Here is a 20463-nt window from a genome sequence, read left to right on the forward strand (position 1 = left end):
CCGAGGGGATGATCAAACAGAAAAAAGTTTTTCTTTTTAAATTTTGTAATTTATACAGGAGAAGGGGGTTTTAGCACCCCTTTCTCCCAGAATTTTGGTCTCAAACATGCATGACTTATGGAGGAAGAATTTTTTTTACTTCCCCTGGAGAAAGGGAAAATGAAAAATCTCAAGGGAAAAGGGTGGGGCAGTGTGGGGATATTAAAACTTTTTACTGTCGCAAATCCTTTTTGAAACTGTCATTCTACGTCGCAAAAGCTTTAGGAAAAAAAATTATTTTTTCTTGTGAAATGATAGAGAATCTTTTCCCGATTCTAATGACACCAAAAGTACGAGATTTGGTCGAAAACTCACGGAATTACGGTCCCACGAAGTTAGGGGTCTCGGCGACATATACGCATCGGCGATTTCGCCGACTTTGAGCCCTGCTTTTGGCCAATTGTTCCAGTTGACCAAACTCATAGCTATTTCTTTAGAACTCCGTTTTTTCTATCAGTTGAGTACAAGAAACCGCCCATTTACCGATTTGAACTACCCAATAAAGTGGTCAGAAATTGGTAATTTGCCCAATTTCACGCAAATTAAAAAAGATGCCAATTTCAAAATAGGGTCCAGAATAAACAATGAAGACATTCTTTGCACTAAAATAACATATCCTCTGTTCATTAGTCACGTCTCTAGGCCCCTCTTATGTTACTATTGCTTTCTATTTTGATTTTTTATTCATACAAAAAATACAAAATTTACTGTTATGCAGACTACTGCATTATTGTAAAAATGATATAAATAATATCAGTGCACTAGTGAAATAATTAGACTCCCCAGTTGACATGTATTGGACATGTGGTGTAATATGCTTACTCCTGAACATTGGTAAAAATCGAACATTTCCGCTACTCTGAGCTCAATTTCAAGGTCGATTTCATCGTGAAAGTAATGAAAATCATCTCTATTTCTGTAATATGTTTTCCATTTTATCACCTGAGACCATGAAAATGAGAATACAAAGATAAATCGGCTTTTTTCTTTTCTCATTACGCACTGCGTGCTGCAGGAATTTTTTTATGTGGTGCACACTGACCACACAGACCCATTCTCTCACATGTGGGCCTACCAGCTTTCTCCTGCTTGATTTGAAGCCGTGCATGAGCGTGTTAGATAGGAGTGAATGGAGACAAATGGTATTTGGGACCTGACGATCTGTTGGAGTGTGAGCAGGGTAATATTTAGTGAAGGGATTCAGGGAAACCGGTTATTTTATATAACCAGACTTGAGTCCTGGAAATGGGAAGTACAATGCCTGCACTCTAAAGGAGGGGTTTGGGATATTGGCAGTTTGGAGAGATATATTGTGTATTTTTATACATGGATACTTCTAAACTGTTGTATTTTGGGCACCTCTGCAAAAACAGTGATCATGTATGAGTGAGGTGAAAGTGTTGAATGATGATGAAAGTTTTTTCTTTTTGGGGATTTTCTTTCTCTTTGGGTCACCCTGCCTTGGTGGGAGACGGCCGACTTGTTGAAAAAAAATAAAATGTCAGAAACAGTGGCGCGTAAGACGTATATCTACGATGTAAACAGTCAAAGGGTTAAGAGAACACTGCATTGTATAAACAACAGGTTTCAAATCTTTCTTTCTTTCAACACACTGGCCATATCCCACTGAGGCAGAGTGGACCAAAAGGAAAAACAAAAGTTTCTCCTTTTACAGTTAGTAATATATACAGGAGAAGGGGTTACTAGTCCCTTGCTCCTGGCATTTTAGTCGCCTCTTACAACATGCATGGCTTACAGAGGAAGAATTCTGTTCCATTTCCCCACTGAGGTAAGAGGAAATAAACAAGAACAAGAACTAGAAAGTAAATAGAAGAAAACCCAGAGAGGTGTGTATATATATGCTTGTACATGTATGTGAAGTGTGACCTAAGTGTAAGCAGAAGTAGCAAGACGTACCTGAAATCTTGCATGTGTATGAGACAGAAAAAAAAAAGACACCAGCAATCCTACCATGTAAAACAATTACAGGCTTCCGTTTTACACTCACTTGGCAGGACGGTAGTACCTCCCTAGGTGTAACTTGCCAATTAGCTTCCACAAAGATCTATCAACAATATGAACCTACTAGGGAAATTAGAGACGCTTTAAGAAATTATCAAGCAGAATGTCAAAGGCATCTTCAAACAAGACAACTACCAGTAGCTACATTGCACAGATTGAGGCAAGAATTAATTAACATGATTAGTCATCACAAACGTGACTTATGGAAATTGCTAGCTCTCCAAGCTAATCAGTATAAACGTGAGCCAGCAAAATTTTGAAGTAAGATCCGACAACTGTTAGGGGCAAAGCACAAGGCTCCTAACTACCTAATTCATACCTTCTCTGATGAGGATGATGAAAATGTGAAGATTAAACTTGATGATCCACAGGACCAGGCTAATTTGATGGGTGATTTATGGGAGAAAATTCTCTCCTACAATAACAGTCGTCGATTTAACAATAATCACTATCAGTTGGTAAATGAATGGAGAGATGAGAACTTAGATGATCTACAACCACTACCTTCTATCGATACATCAACTCTTGAAGACGCCCACCCGCTTACTAGACCTATTACATTACTCGAGATGAGTCAGGTTATTGGAAGAATGCGAAATAGAGCCCCTGGTCTCTCTGGAATAACAATGAAACAAATAAAGTTCCTACCCAGAAATTGTAAACAGTCTTTGGTTAATATCTTTAATGCCATCTTGGCCTCAGGACATTTTCCAGTGGTTTTTAAGACTGCTAGGATGATCTTTCTTGCTAAGCCCAATAAAGACATCCACCAACCAGGGAACTATAGACCTATATCTTTACTTGAAGTCACTGGAAAAGTTCTTGAGAAGATCATTTCCAACAGACTGAACTACTATATGGAGTTTAATCACCTTTTTACTGAAAAACAATTTGGCTTTAGAACACATAGAGGTACCAATCATGCAATAAATATTATTTTCGATACTGTAGCAAGTCTAAAAAATCAGGGCAATCTTGCCCTAATTGCCACCAGAGATGTTCATAAAGCTTTTGATAGCTTATGGCATGATGGTCTTATATACAAACTCATTGACCTACCAGACCATAACTGGACTTTTCTCAGATTAATATATAATTTCTTAACACAAAGAAAAATCATTCCCACCTTTCATGACAGGTCGACAGCCTTTTATACCAACAGCTGGTGTCCCACAAGGTTCTTGTCTTAGTCCAATCCTCTTCAACATTTATGTGAATGACCTTCCTCAACCAGAGTTTAATGATACCATTATAACACAGTTTGCAGATGATGTTATCCATGTCGTCTCATCAACTCCGGTAACAGGAAAATACAAGTATGAGAGAGTCATAGAAAAAATGAGTATTGAACTAAGTCGAACATCTAATTGGGTAAAGAAATGGAGAATTACGACTAATCCAGACAAAGTCCTTGTTAGCACGATAGGATGTTTTGCATCAACCATCGAAGATAAAGGGGGTATCTCCATCAGAGGTACACCTATAGCCATTAGAAACCCTAACAAGATCTTGGGATATGAAATAGACAGGCTGCTCCACTCAACATCTCGTGTAACTAAAAAGATCAACATAGCCAAAGCCGGTCGTAGCACTCTCTTTCGATTCAATCAAGCCCCTCCACATGTCAAAAAACATCTGTATAAAATGATAATAAGACCTATATTCGAATACCCATGTGTCCCAATGACATTAACAACGAAGACCAACATGCTACGGTTGCAACGGGTCGAGAATAGAGCTCTTCGGTTCATTACGGGTACCAGGAGGAGAGAGAGTTAAAATGGCAGATTTACACGTACAACAAGATATTACTGCCTTAAATGTACATCTTAACACCCTGAAAAGGAAACAACTCTATGCAATGCAAGAACTATACATGCCAGATAGAAAACATCCTCTACAAGTTGTAAATACCACGGATTATATCATCAATACTCCTCCTCACAGGACTCAAAGAATGACTCTCCCACAGAGGGTCCGTCGTTTTATCCATGAAGATGATTACCATCGACCAATGATATTGAGGAACCTCCCTGATGAAGAAGATTGGGTTACACCAGAACCCTTCTATGTTTACTGAGAAAATCATCACCCCCAATTAGGGAGACATCTTACATAACATTCTACTGTAAAAATTATGCTAAATTTACTATGGCAGGACACCACCTGCAAGAAGCCATTGTCAAGTAATTCTTTATAAACTGGCCAGGAAATTATTGCCTTCATTGTCGCTTAAATATCCGTTGTGCAATCGCAAAAAAAAAAAGCAATTGCAACTTGTATATTTACTGCCAATTCAGAGTCATGTACTTATATATCTGTCATATCTATGTGACTCTGATGGGTTAGTATTATACCCCTTTAAGAATATTTTATTATTTCACATACACTTTTTAAATTACACCAAAGTGGTTGGGCCACTTACCTTTTATATCCTACCTCTCTCCCCCCTCCCACCCTTTCCAATATTTCTATCCTTACCCATCCTTCTTCCTTACCCATCTTACCAAAGCTCTGGTCATAAGAAGAAGAATGTGGTTGCTGTCTACAAACCTACTACCTATATGAGATCCAAATCTAAGCATGAAAAAAACTAGTTCATGTAATTACACACACACAGTACGTAACATGTGACTGACCTGTAACAAAGAATGAAATGGCTTCTAAAACATCAGAGACTTGTTTGCTGCCCAGCAGTTGGCATACCACAGGCAAACCCTTATGGATTAATTTTGCAAAGCCAACAGAATCCTGTTAGAACAAACAATTCATAAATTATAAGTGCAGTACATAATAAGTGATGGAGGGGAAGGGGTTTGAGGATTGTAAAAAGAAATGAGGAAAGGAGGCCAAAAAAAAAAAAAAAAAAAAAAAAAAAAAAAAAAAAAAAAAAAAAAAAAAAAAACTCCACTGAGAGCTGCCATTTTTTCAGTTTCTGGAATTTCCTTCCACAACATTATGCCAGGGTAGTTTTAACCTATCTCAGTGCTATTACAGAGAGCTAGATAAACTTCCACAGTAGAAGTTTACTATGTGGTTAAGGAGCCACATGCCACAGCAGCTACTTACATAGTGTATTGCATTTTAAAAAGCTAAATTGAAAGTCATTACTGTTAAAAATGCTGAGGTATAAACTAACCAAATGTGAATAAGGCAGCTCATGATCTATGAATAGGTTGAATTCCTATGTCTACTGCATAAAGTTAGTACTAAGAGTAAACTAACCTTAAGATATATCACCAAAAGCCTTTGTTTGGTTATTTCAGCATTTTCTTCTCTTTCTTTATCATTCTTTTCATTTTCTTCACCTTTTTCTTCTTCATCTTCCATTTTTTCTCCATTCTTTACAGAATCTTCTTTTTTTCTTTCCATTTCTTCAGCTGCTTTAAAAATGCGCTCTAAGACCTTAAGGTAACGTATTTGATGGTCATTCAACTTTTCCAAAATCTCATCTTGCAATATGCTGCCATGCTCCTCAGGGTCATACCTTGTCAAGTGAAACAAAAAAGAAATTTGCCATAGAAGAATTGAATGATATAATAATAAAAGCAATTACAAAGGCTATCACATACTTGGTCAATTATTTAAGGTATTTAAGACTTCAAATACTTCTTTTTTTTTTTTTAACAAGTTCGCCGTCTACCACCTACACAGGGCGACCCAAAAAGAAAGAAAATCATCAAAAAGAAAATACTTTCCTCATCATTCAACACTTTCACCTCACTCATACATAATCACTGTTTTTGTAGAGGTGCCCAGATACAACAGTTTAGAAGCATATATAAAGATATATAACATATACCTCCAAACTACCAATATCCCAAATCCCTCCTTTAAAGTGCAGGCATTGTACTTCTCATCTCCAGAACTCAAGTCCGGCTATATAAAAATAACCAGTTTCCCTGAATCCCTTCACTAAATATTACCCTGCTCACAATCCAACAGCTCATCAGGTCCCAAATACCATTCGCCTCCATATAACTATATATAACATGCTAAAGCACACTTGCTGGAAGTCCAAGCCCCTCGCCCACAAAACCTCCTTTACCCCCTCCAACCTTTTCGAAGACGACCCCCACCCCGCCTTCCTTCCCCTACAGATTTATACGCTCTCCATGTCATTCTACTTTGATCCATTCTCTCTAAATGACCAAACCACCTCAACAACCCCTCTTCAGCCCTCTGACTAATACTTTTATTAAATCCACACCGTCTCCTAATTTCCACACTTCGAATTCTCTGCATAATATTTACACCACACATTGCCCTTCGACAGGACATCTCCACTGCCGCTAACCGCCTCCTCACTGCAGCATTTACAACATGTTTTTAGTCTCCACATATACCTCAACACACCACTCACCTTTTTTCCTTCATCATTCCTATGGTAAATCTCATCCTTCCTAAACCCATCCGCTGACACGTCAACTCCCAAATATCTGAAAACATTCACTTCTTCCATACTCCCTATCTCCAATGTGATATCCAATTTTTCTTTATCTAAATCATTTGATACCCTCATCATCTTACTCTTCTCTATGTTCACTTTCAACTTTCTACCTTTACACACCCTCCCAAACTCGTCCACTAACCTTTGCAACTTTTCTTTAGAATCTCCCATAAGCACAGTATTATCAGCAAAAAGTAACTGTATCAATTCCCATTTTGTATTTGATTCCCCATAATTTAATCCCACCCCTCTCCCCAACACCCTAGCATTTGCTTCTTTTACAACCCCATGTATAAATATATTAAACAACCATGGTGACATTACACATCCCTGTTCAAGACCTACTTTTACTGGGAAGTAACCTCCCTCTCTTCTACACACCTTAACCTGAGCCTCACTATCCTCATCCTAGTCCCATGTGTCAGAAATCTTCCCTATGAGGATAGGCTAAGGGCCCTGAATCTGCACTCTAGAAAGGCACAGAATTAGGAGGGAGATGATTGAGGTGTATAAATGGAAAACAGGAATGAATAAAGGGGATGTAAACAGCGTGCCAAAAATATCTAGCCTAGACAGGACTCGCAGCAATGGATTTAAGATGAAAAAATTCAGATTCAGGAAGGATATAGGAAAGCAATGGTTTGGTAATAGAGTTGTGGACGATTGGAACAAACTCCCGAGTACCGTTATAGAAGCTAAGACATTGTGTAGTTTTAAAAATAGGTCAGATAAATACACGAGTACTTTCGTTTTTCCTTTTGGGCCACCCCACCTCAGTGGGATATGACTGGTACATTGAAAGAAAGAAGAAATACATGAGTGGGTGTGAGTTGGACCTTACTAGCTGGTGCTACTGGGTCAAATGGCATGCTCCTTTCTTAAATGGAGGTGACCTGACTGGGTGGGCCATTGGTCTAAGCCGGGGGTTGACACTGACCTGCCCTTCATGGGCCAGTAGGTCTGCTGCAGTGTTCCTTCTTTCATATTGCTTTTTCCAACAAGTCAGCTGTCTTCCACCGAGGCAGGGTGACCAAAAAAGAAAGAAAATCCCCAAAAACAAAATACTTTCATCATCATTCAACACTTTCACCTCACTTACACATAATCACTGTTTTTGCAGAGGTGCTCAGAACACAACAGTTTAGAAGCATATACGTATAAAGATACACGACATATCCCTCCAAACTGCTAATATCCCGAACCCCTCCTTTAGAGTGCAGGCACTGTACTTCCCATTTCCAGGACTCAAGTCCAGCTATATAAAAATAACCGGTTTCCCTGAATCCCTTCACTAAATATTACCCTGCTCACATTCCAACAGATTGTCAGGTCCCAAATACCATTCGTCTCCATTCACTCCTATCGAACACGCTCATGCACACCTGCTGCAAGTCCAAGCCCCTCGCCCACAAAACCTCCTTTACCCCCTCTCTCCAACCCTTTCGAGGATGACCCCTACCTCGCCTTCCTTTCCCTATAGATTTATATGCTTTCCATGTCATTCTACTTTGATCCATTCTCTCTAAATGACCAAACCACCTCAACAACCCCTCTTCTGCCCTCTGACTAATACTTTTATTAACTCCACACCTTTTCCTAATTTCCACACTGTGAATTTTCTGCATAATATTTACACCACACATTGCCCTTAGACAGGACATCTCCACTGCCTCCAATCGTCTCCTCGCTGCTGCATTTACCACCCAAGCTTCACATCCATATAAGAGTGTTGGTACTACTATACTTTCATACATTCCCTTCTTTGCCTCCATAGATAACGTTTTTTGACTCCACATATACCTCAACGCACCACTCACCTTTTTTCCCTCATCAATTCTATGATTAACCTCACCCTTCATAAATCCATCCGCCGACACGTCAACTCCCAAATATCTGAAAACATTCACTTCTTCCATACTACTCCTCCCCAATTTGATATCCAATTTTTCTTTATCTAAATCATTTGATACCCTCATCACCTTACTCTTTTCTATGTTCACTTTCAACTTTCTACCTTTACACACATTCCCAAACTCATCCACTAACCTTTGCAATTTTTCTTCAGAATCTCCCATAAGCACAGTATCATCAGCAAAAAGTAACTGTGTCAATTCCCATTTTGAATTTGATTCCCCATAATATAATCCCACCCCTCTCCCAAACACCCTAGCATTTACTTCTTTTACAACCCCATCTGTAAATATATTAAACAACCATGGTGACATTACACATCCTTGTCTAAGACCTACTTTTACCGAGAAGTAGTCTCCCTCTCTTCTACACACCCTAAACTGAGCCTCACTATCCTCATACAAACTCTTTACAGCATTTAGTAACTTACCACCTATTCCATATACTTGCAACATCTGCCACATTGCTCCTCTATCCACTCTATCATATTCTTCTTCTTTCAACACACCGGCTGTATCCCACCAAGGCGGGGTGGCCCAAAAGGAAAAACGAAAGTTTCTCCTTTTACATTTAGTAATATATACAGGAGAAGAGGTTACTAGCCCCTTGCTCCCGGCATTTTAGTCGCCTCTTACAACACGCATGGCTTACGGAGGAAGAATTCTGTTCCACTTCCCCATGGAGATAAGAGGAAATAAACAAGAATAAGAACTAGAAAGAAAATAGAAGAAAACCCAGAGGGGTGTGTATATATGTGCTTGTACATGTATGTGTAGTGTGACCTAAGTGTAAGTAGAAGTAGCAAGACGTACCTGAAATCTTGCATGTTCATGAGACAGAAAAAAGGACACCAGCAATCCTACCATCATGTAAAACAATTACAGGCTTTCGTTTTACACTCACTTGGCAGGACGGTAGTACCTCCCTGGGCGGTTGCTGTCTACCAACCTACTACCTAGGACTCTATCATATGCCTTTTCTAAATCCATAAATGCAATAAAAACTTCCCTACCTTTATCTAAATACTGTTCATATATATGCTTCAATGTAAACACTTGATCCACACATCCCCTACCCACTCTGAAACCTCCTTGCTCATCCGCAATCCTACATTCTGTCTTACCTCTAATTCTTTCAATTATAACCCTACCGTACACTTTTCCTGGTATACTCAGTAAACTTATTCCTCTATAATTTTTACAATCTCTTTTGTCCCCCTTCCCTTTATATAAAGGGACTATACATGCTCTCTGCCAATCCCTAGGTACCTTCCCCTCTTTCATACATTTATTAAACAAAAGTACCAACCACTCCAACACTATATCCCCCCCTGCTTTTAACATTTCTGTCATGATCCCATCAGTTCCAGCTGGTTTACCCCCTTTCATTCTACGTAATGCCTCACGTACCTCCCCCACACTTACATTCTGTTCTTCTTCACTCCTAAAAGATGATATACCTCCCTGGCTAGTGCATGAAATTACCGCCTCCCTTTCTTCCTCAACATTTAAAAGTTCCTCAAAATATTCTTGCCATCTACCTAATACCTCCCTCTCCCCATCTACTAACACCCCTACTCTGTTTTTAACTGACAAATCCATACTTTTCCATAGGCTTGGTAAATTTATCATTTATAAATACAGACTGCACTGTACAGAATGGTCCACTTGCACAAGCTTTTTTAGGTATTTATAAGTAACCAGTAGCTTCAAGCCAAGTGTTCATTTCTAGAGAATCTAGCATTTTTAGTAATGCAAAAAAGCAAATGCTATTCCCAGACCCCCTGATATTTGGCTTCACTTCTTCAGACCCTGCAACAATAGTAATTTGGGTAAGGCAAAGAGAAAATAAAGTATGAAATGAAACCCTGAATAGGACTTACACAAGAATTTTATCTCCACGGAATAATTCAAAAGCACATTCCAATAGTTTCACTGCACGACGTATCTTGCTAGACTTCAGTGCCTCTGCTACATCAGACAAAACATCATTAAGAGAGGCACCATTGTCTACAGTATCTTCATTGTCATCATCATCATCAGTTCCGTCTGTAATAAAAACTCACTCTTAATCTCTACATTATTACCTGCAACACTTCTACAATAAAATATACAAGTAATTTCTCATTACTGCATTTGCTCTTGTACCTCCAGAATATTTAGTTTCTTATAATCTTACACTCCAAAAATTTGTTTGCTTCATATTCCCTTCATTTATGTAATGTGTATATTTCTAAATTTTACTGAAATGTCACTTTGAACATATGATAACTTAGCAGTTTCAATGCTCCATCTGCCTTACAAAGCTTACAGAATGAGAGATTATAGTTATCTTGTTTGTGGAGAAGCAAAATGAAGTCCAGTATTATAGCAAACAAATAAATTTGGAATCAGCATGCTCATATTACATAGAACACTACATTTATCTCAGTAGCAGAATGAACATACTTTTTTTGCTGTCCAGAGTTATCCTTTCTGTGAATTGTGATGTCATAACACTTCTGGCAAAACAATTATTGAATAAATGATGAACATGTATCCTCTTTTATTTGGAGGGGTCATCCTACCTTGGTGGGAGATGGCCAGTGTTCAAAAAAAATTCTCAGTTAGTTATTACCAAATGCATTTATACTTCAGGTATGTTTATTTTATGTGGTGGGAGACAGCCAGTGTGTATCAAAACACACACACACACACACACACACACACACACACACACACACACACACACACACACACAAAAAAAAAAAAAAAAAAAAAAAAAAAAAAAAAAAAAAAAAAAAAAAAAAAAAAAAAAAAAAAAAAAAAAAAAGTTTGGGCACAGAGGATGGAGAGTACATAAATCTGGGTTGGAAGGAAAGAGCTATGGGTTATCCCAGGAAGAGGCTTGAACATCTAACAGGCTCTTGTGAGTACATTAGAGCAGAGTGGATACAAGTGATTTTTATGACTTGGCATGCTGATGGAGTGAGTAAGGTAAAACAATGATTAAACAAGTGGGTGACTGTATATACTCATTTTGAAATCACTCTACTTTGGTGGGAGACTGCCAGTGTGTTAAAAATATACAATAGGGGTATGGCAAAGTATTAGTCTCAGAATCAGTAGGCTTTTTTTTTTTTTAAACACATCAACCGTTTTCCACCAAGGCAGGGTGACTCAAAAAGAAAGTAAAAGCTTTCACCATTGTTCATACATAATCACTGTCTTTGCTGAGGTACTCAGATACAACAGTTTAGATGTCCCTCCAAACAGCCAATATCCCAAACCCCTCTTTTAAAGCACAGGTATTGTACTCCCACCTCCAAGACTCAAGTCCCTTCACAAAATATTACCCTGCTCACACTCCAACAGTTCATCAAGTCCCAAAAACCATTCATCTCTATTCATTCCTATGTAACACACTTAAGCACGCTTGCTGGAAGTTCAAGCCCCTCACCCATAAAACCTCCTTTGCCCCCTCCCTCCAACCTTTCCTAGGATGACCCCTACCCCACCTTCTTTCCCCTACATTCCATCCTTTCTAAATGACCAAACCACCTCAACAACCCTTCTTCAGTCCTCTGATTAATACTTTTAGTAGCTCCACACCTCCTAATTTCCACACTACGAATTTTCTACATTGCCTTTAGACATCTCCACTGTCTCCACCCTCCTTGCTACAGCACTGACAGCCCATGCTTCACGCCCATACAAGAGTGTTCGTACCACTATACAGTGGACCCCCGCTTAACGATCACCTCCAAATGCGACCAATTATGTAAGTGTATTTATGTAAGTGCATTTGTACGTGTATGTTTGGGGGTCTGAAATGGACTAATCTACTTCACAATATTCCTTATGGGAAAAAATTCGGTCAGTACTGGCACCTGAACATACTACTGGAATGAAAAAAGTTCGTTAACCGGGGGTCCAATGTACTCTTATACATTCCCTTCTTTGCCACCATGGATAATGTTTTTTTGTCTCCAAAGATACCTCAGAGCACCACTCATCTTTTTTTTTCCTTCATCAATTCTATGGTTAATTTCATCCATCATAAACCCATCTGCTGACAAGTCAACTCCCAAATATCTGAACACATTCACTTCTTCCATACTCCCTCCCTCCAATGTGATATCCAATTTTTCTTTAAATCATTCGATACCTTCATCATCTTACTCTTATCTATGTTCACTTTCAGCTTTCTTCCTTTACACACAGAAGGTATCAATTAATTTTGATGGCAGCAGCATTGGTCTAAAATTTAATATTGATATCGGCCTAAAACTGAGCATCAGTATCAGCAAATATTTTGGTATTGTCCTATCACTAAGAAAGTACACTTTTTTTTTTTTTTTTGGTAAGAGATACAAAAACCATAGATTTATTTCTTACGGCAGCTCATGGTATAGGAGGTAAAGTTCTAGCATGGATTGAGGCATGGCTTACCAATAGAAAGCAGAGAGTTACCATTAATGGAGTGAAATCTGAATGGGGATTAGTCACTAGTGGCGTTCCACAGGGATCAGTTTTGGGCCCTGTCTTGTTCATAATTTACATTAATGACCTTGATGAAGGGATTACTAGTGACATGAGTAAGTTTGCTGATGATACAAAGATAGGCCGTGTAATTCACTCTGAGGAGGATATCAATGAACTCCAGGACGATTTGAACAAATTAATGTCTTGGTCTGAGAAATGGCAGATGAAGTTTAATGTGGATAAGTGTAAGGTACTTGCCCTTGGTAATGAAAATAACCCTCGAAGCTATAATCTAGGTGAAGTAGAGCTTGGTCATACAGAATGTGAAAAAGACTTGGGAGTCATGGTAAGCAGAAATCTAAAGCCAAGACAGCAGTGCCTCAGTGTGTGCAACAAGGCCAACAGATTACTTGGATTTATCTCAAGAAGTATAAGTAACAGAAGTCCAAAAGGTAGGTAGTAGGTTGGTAGACAGCAACCACCCAGGGAAGTACTACCGTCCTGCCAGATGACTGTGAAACAAAAACCTGTAACTGTTTTGCATGATGGTAGGATTGCTGGTTTCTTTTTCTGTCTCATAAACACGCTAAGATAACAGGGATATCTTGCTACTCCTACTTACACTTTGGTCACACTTCACAGACACGCACATGCATATATATATATACATACATCTAGGTTTTTCTCCTTTTTCTAAATAGCTCTTGTTCTTTTTTATTTCTTCTATTGTCCATGGGGAAGTGGAAAAGAATCTTTCCTCCGTAAGCCATGCGTGTCGTATGAGGCGACTAAAATGCCGGGAGCAATGGGCTAGTAACCCCTTCTCCTGTATACAATTACTAAAAAAGAGAAGAAGAAAAACTTTATAAAACTGGGTTGCTTAAATGTGCGTGGATGTAGTGCGGATGACAAGAAACAGATGATTGCTGATGTTATGAATGAAAAGAAGTTGGATGTCCTGGCCCTAAGCGAAACAAAGCTGAAGGGGGTAGGAGAGTTTCAGTGGGGGGAAATAAATGGGATTAAATCTGGAGTATCTGAGAGAGTTAGAGCAAAGGAAGGGGTAGCAGTAATGTTAAATGATCAGTTATGGAAGGAGAAAAGAGAATATGAATGTGTAAATTCAAGAATTATGTGGATTAAAGTAAAGGTTGGATGCGAGAAGTGGGTCATAATAAGCGTGTATGCACCTGGAGAAGAGAGGAATGCAGAGGAGAGAGAGAGATTTTGGGAGATGTTAAGTGAATGTATAGGAGCCTTTGAACCAAGTGAGAGAGTAATTGTGGTAGGGGACTTGAATGCTAAAGTAGGAGAAACTTTTAGAGAGGGTGTGGTAGGTAAGTTTGGGGTGCCAGGTGTAAATGATAATGGGAGCCCTTTGATTGAACTTTGTATAGAAAGGGGTTTAGTTATAGGTAATACATATTTTAAGAAAAAGAGGATAAATAAGTATACACGATATGATGTAGGGCGAAATGACAGTAGTTTGTTGGATTATGTATTGGTAGATAAAAGACTGTTGAGTAGACTTCAGGATGTACATGTTTATAGAGGGGCCACAGATATATCAGATCACTTTCTAGTTGTAGCTACACTGAGAGTAAAAGGTAGATGGGATACAAGGAGAATAGAAGCATCAGGGAAGAGAGAGGTGAAGGTTTATAAACTAAAAGAGGAGGCAGTTAGGGTAAGATATAAACAGCTATTGGAGGATAGATGGGCTAATGAGAGCATAGGCAATGGGGTCGAAGAGGTATGGGGTAGGTTTAAAAATGTAGTGTTAGAGTGTTCAGCAGAAGTTTGTGGTTACAGGAAAGTGGGTGCAGGAGGGAAGAGGAGCGATTGGTGGAATGATGATGTAAAGAGAGTAGTAAGGGAGAAAAAGTTAGCATATGAGAAGTTTTTACAAAGTAGAAGTGATGCAAGGAGGGAAGAGTATATGGAGAAAAAGAGAGAAGTTAAGAGAGTGGTGAAGCAATGTAAAAAGAGAGCAAATGAGAGAGTGGGTGAGATGTTATCAACAAATTTTGTTGAAAATAAGAAAAAGTTTTGGAGTGAGATTAACAAGTTAAGAAAGCCTAGAGAACAAATGGATTTGTCAGTTAAAAATAGGAGAGGAGAGTTATTAAATGGAGAGGTAGAGGTATTGGGAAGATGGAAGGAATATTTTGAGGAATTGTTAAATGTTGATGAAGATAGGGAAGCTGTGATTTCGTGTATAGGGCAAGGAGGAATAACATCTTGTAGGAGTGAGGAAGAGCCAGTTGTGAGTGTGGGGGAAGTTCGTGAGGCAGTAGGTAAAATGAAAGGGGGTAAGGCAGCCGGGATTGATGGGATAAAGATAGAAATGTTAAAAGCAGGTGGGGATATAGTTTTGGAGTGGTTGGTGCAATTATTTAATAAATGTATGGAAGAGGGTAAGGTACCTAGGGATTGGCAGAGAGCATGCATAGTTCCTTTGTATAAAGGCAAAGGGGATAAAAGAGAGTGCAAAAATTATAGGGGGATAAGTCTGTTGAGTGTACCTGGTAAAGTGTATGGTAGAGTTATAATTGAAAGAATTAAGAGTAAGACGGAGAATAGGATAGCAGATGAACAAGGAGGCTTTAGGAAAGGTAGGGGGTGTGTGGACCAGGTGTTTACAGTGAAACATATAAGTGAACAGTATTTAGATAAGGCTAAAGAGGTCTTTGTGGCATTTATGGATTTGGAAAAGGCGTATGACAGGGTGGATAGGGGGGCAATGTGGCAGATGTTGCAAGTGTATGGTGTAGGAGGTAGGTTACTGAAAGCAGTGAAGAGTTTTTACGAGGATAGTGAGGCTCAAGTTAGAGTATGTAGGAAAGAGGGAAATTTTTTCCCAGTAAAAGTAGGCCTTAGACAAGGATGTGTGATGTCACCGTGGTTGTTTAATATATTTATAGATGGGGTTGTAAGAGAAGTAAATGCGAGGGTCTTGGCAAGAGGCGTGGAGTTAAAAGATAAAGAATCACACACAAAGTGGGAGTTGTCACAGCTGCTCTTTGCCGATGACACTGTGCTCTTGGGAGATTCTGAAGAGAAGTTGCAGAGATTGGTGGATGAATTTGGTAGGGTGTGCAAAAGAAGAAAATTAAAGGTGAATACAGGAAAGAGTAAGGTTATGAGGATAACAAAAAGATTAGGTGATGAAAGATTGAATATCAGATTGGAGGGAGAGAGTATGGAGGAGGTGAACGTATTCAGATATTTGGGAGTGGACGTGTCAGCGGATGGGTCTATGAAAGATGAGGTGAATCATAGAATTGATGAGGGAAAAAGAGTGAGTGGTGCACTTAGGAGTCTGTGGAGACAAAGAACTTTGTCCTTGGAGGCAAAGAGGGGAATGTATGAGAGTATAGTTTTACCAACGCTCTTATATGGGTGTGAAGCGTGGGTGATGAATGTTGCAGCGAGGAGAAGGCTGGAGGCAGTGGAGATGTCATGTCTGAGGGCAATGTGTGGTGTGAATATAATGCAGAGAATTCGTAGTTTGGAAGTTAGGAGGAGGTGCGGGATTACCAAAACTGTTGTCCAGAGGGCTGAGGAAGGGTTGTTGAGGTGGTTCGGACATGTAGAGAGAATGGAGCGAAACAGAATGACTTCAAGAGTGTATCAGTCTGTAGTGGAAGGAAGGCGGGGTAGGGGTCGGCCTAGGAAGGGTTGGAGGGAGGGGGTAAAGGAGGTTTTGTGTGCGAGGGGCTTGGACTTCCAGCAGGCATGCGTGAGCGTGTTTGATAGGAGTGAATGGAGACAAATGGTTTTTAATACTTGACGTGCTGTTGGAGTGTGAGCAAAGTAACATTTATGAAGGGATTCAGGGAAACCGGCAGGCCGGACTTGAGTCCTGGAGATGGGAAGTACAGTGCCTGCACTCTGAAGGAGGGGTGTTAATGTTGCAGTTTAAAAACTGTAGTGTAAAGCACCCTTCTGGCAAGACAGTGATGGAGTGAATGATGGTGAAAGTTTTTCTTTTTCGGGCCACCCTGCCTTGGTGGGAATCGGCCGGTGTGATAATAAAATAATAATAAAAAGTCCAAAAGTTATTTTACAGCTCTATACATCACTAGTTAGGCCTCATTTAGATTATGCTGCTCAGTTTTGGTCCCCTTACTACAGGATGGACATAGACTCATTAGAGAACATACAGAGAAGAATGACTAAAATGATTTACTGTGTAAGGAACCTCCCGTATGAAGATAGACTTAAAGCCTTAAATCTCCACTCTCTGGAGAGGCGTAGAATGAGGGGAGATATCATTGAAGTGTATAAGTGGATGACGGGGATAAACAAGGGAGACATTAATAAAGTACTGAGGGTATCGAACCAGGTAAGAACCAGGAATAATGGATTTAAGTTGGATAAATTTAGATTTAGAAAGGACATAGGTAAGTACTGGTTTTCTAACAGAGTTGTAGATGCGTGGAACAGTCTTCCCAGTGGGGTGATAGAGGTTAGGACCTTGGGTAGCTTTAAGAAGAGACTGGACAAATATATGAGTAGGAGGGGCTGGGTTTGATTGGTGTCAAGGGGTACGGGAGTTATTTCTTGAGTAGCTTGAGGTAGTAGTCGTTTTGATAAGGACCTGCCTCGTATGGGCCAGTAGGCCTTCTGCAGTGTTCCTACATTCTTATGTTCTTATGTTCTTATGTATGTTAGTACATCAGTGTTAGGCATATTAGGAGAACAAGAAGATGAGATGGCAGAGAGCCAGGGTGAAAGGCCCTCTGGCCTGGACTGGTGGCAATGTCTTGGACAGACCGTTTGTAGGCGAGGTGCAGGACTTTCTCCAACATAACATAGCATAACATTGTATCAATCGCATCTGCTAGAAAAATGACAGGATGGATAATGAGAACCTTCAAAACTAGGGAGGCCAAGCCCATGATGACACTCTTCAGGTCACTTGTTCTATCTAGGCTGGAATATTGCTGCACACTAACAGCACCTTTCAAGGCAGGTGAAATTGCTGACCTAGAAAATGTACAGAGAACCTTCACGGCGCGCATAACGGAGATAAAACACCTCAATTACTGGGAGCGCTTGAGGTTCCTAAACCTGTATTCCCTGGAACGCAGGCAGGAGAGATACATGATTATATACACCTGGAAAATCCTAGAGGGACTAGTACCGAACTTGCACACGAAAATCACTCACTACGAAAGCAAAAGACTTGGCAGACGATGCAACATCCCCCCAATGAAAAGCAGGGGTGTCACTAGCACGTTAAGAGACCATACAATAAGTGTCAGGGGCCCGAGACTGTTCAACTGCCTCCCAGCATACATAAGGGGGATTACCAACAGACCCCTGGCAGTCTTCAAGCTGGCACTGGACAAGCACCTAAAGTCGGTTCCTGACCAGCCGGGCTGTGGCTCGTACGCTGGTTTGCGTGCAGCCAGCAGTAACAGCCTGGTTGATCAGGCTCTGATCCACCAGGAGGCCTGGTCACAGACCGGGCCGCGGGGGCGTTGACCCCTGGAACTCTCCAGGTAAACACACTCCCTCCCTCCCTCATTGTCTCCTTTACTGCCTCTCTATCCTTTCCCACCTCTCCCCTGTCTCTCACTAACATGTATATGCTTGATTAAACAATACTTATTACTATTTGTAAGTGAAAAAGAACAGTAATAAATGTAAAATAGTGACTAAAAATTACGTATGAAAAAATTAACTGAAATTACACAAGAGAACTATGGCTCAGGAATGAATTATTCAATTATAACATGGGTTTCTGTGGTAAAGCAGGTTTAGAATACTGAACAATTAACTTGCTATGAATTTTCAAAATGAACTGCAAATTTCAGCTCTGATGTGCAGCTCTCACTAGTTACAGACTTGCAGATTGTAAGTACAAATTACAAATATTGCAACAAACCTTCATTTACAATTTCAAAAATATTGGCAACTACTTCTGGAAGCATTGCTTTCCATACTTCATTTGCAGTAACAGTCTTCTCCAAGGGTGCATTCACTTCACCTGAAGAATCTAATTTAATGTCAGGTGCCATTTCTTTAAGCTTCTTCAGTTCCACTTCATACTGAGATTGTAGTTCTTCCAATGGTAACTGAAAAAAGATAGCTGCTTAAAAATACGATATATAATAAAACAATATATTGTCAATGTTAGTACACTGTTTCTACACTAACTGAAATTTCAACTGTGAAAATAGGAATACATGTACAAGGAAAAAAGTCATGTGAAATTAAAAATGCCAGCCTCAAAGGTGCGAGGCTACCATGCTAGCCACTACACCAAAATTTTAAAACTATCAACTGAGGCTGACCCCACTACACAAGCAGCAATTATCTATTTGAGCTTGTAGCAGGGTTAGCTCCAGTTCCTGATTCTGACTTCAGGAATTTAAAAATAAACAGGTTCATTTTCTACATTAAAGCTCTTTACTACTTTTAGTAACATCTAAGTAATACAGCTGAAGATATCTGATAATATACCAATTCCACAGAACAGTGTTGAAAAATTAACAGCAGAATTTATTTTTATTTCAACAAATATATAGCTCACATTATACAGCAAGTTTAAAGCAAGGTAAACATATCTTTTTCTCACCGAATCAGAATGATTTGTAGGAAACAACTTTGGCATCCTATAAAAGAAATCTGGCATAAAAGTTAAAATCACATACCTGATAAAAAAAAAGTGGATGTTTTTCAACCCGACTATTCTTTTGAAACAGCATTCAACTAGTCCAGAAAATGCCAGTTACTTACTGTAGTGATTCCCTATTTAGCTATGGGATGTGTATAAGCTGAGGGATACATTTTCAATAATCATATGATGCTATAATTAAAATACATCCAATCACACTTCAACATGACACTGAAAACTGTAATGTCTTTCCTGCTTTAATCACACAAGGAAAAATTCTAGATGTAAAACTACAAAGCTGCAAAAACAAGTAGTTAGCTACTTTCAATTTTAAGTCTAAAATGCCTACTTTAAGCCTAGAATGCCTACAAGTCAAATTACTAGGGATGGAACAATATCAAAATTTTTCCTGATATTAATATAAAATTCTAGACTGCTACCCAGTGATACCAATATCATACAAAATTAGCCAATACTCACCTTTACACTAATACCAGTACCATCAATATCATCTCATACTGATACCAATATTTTGGCACATCCCTAGAAATTACTTAATGAAGTTGAAATCGTTACCTTTGCAGCAAATGGATTGCCTTTCACAAATGCAGTTAACAACTGAACTGCATTCTTTCGTACAACTGAAGACTTGTCCTTTAAGCGCCCTAGTATAAGCTCCAGTATTTGATGCTGCCTACGTAAAGGAACTGCCTTTTCTGTTATTAAATCATTCCATATCTGTAGAACCTAAAAAAAAAAAAATATTGAGTCGATTACTAGAAAGAAACTGAGGGAGGTGTTTGTATTCTGTTACACTGTATCTATCATGATATATAATTAAATACTGAAAGCAGGCTGGAATGAATGTTTAAAAAGTTGTTGCATTCATACTAGGTAGTTGCAAACCTGATGAACAGTGACTGTAAAGAAAGTGTGATAAAAGTAGTCCC

General features: G+C 39.2%; 1 protein-coding gene across 1 annotated transcript in view; it reads right to left on the reverse strand.

Moving 5' to 3' along the window:
* The window catches only part of LOC128693881 (condensin complex subunit 1-like), a 115645-nt gene that overhangs the window by 64746 nt on the left and 30436 nt on the right, over positions 1-20463 (reverse strand). The window contains 5 exon segments of the mRNA XM_070080303.1: positions 4701-4812; positions 5287-5548; positions 10305-10470; positions 18782-18971; positions 20090-20260. Coding sequence (XP_069936404.1) covers positions 4701-4812; positions 5287-5548; positions 10305-10470; positions 18782-18971; positions 20090-20260 — 901 coding nt within the window.

Source organism: Cherax quadricarinatus, unplaced genomic scaffold (genome assembly GCF_038502225.1).
Source record: "Cherax quadricarinatus isolate ZL_2023a unplaced genomic scaffold, ASM3850222v1 Contig294, whole genome shotgun sequence".
Lineage (NCBI taxonomy): Eukaryota > Metazoa > Arthropoda > Malacostraca > Decapoda > Parastacidae > Cherax > Cherax quadricarinatus.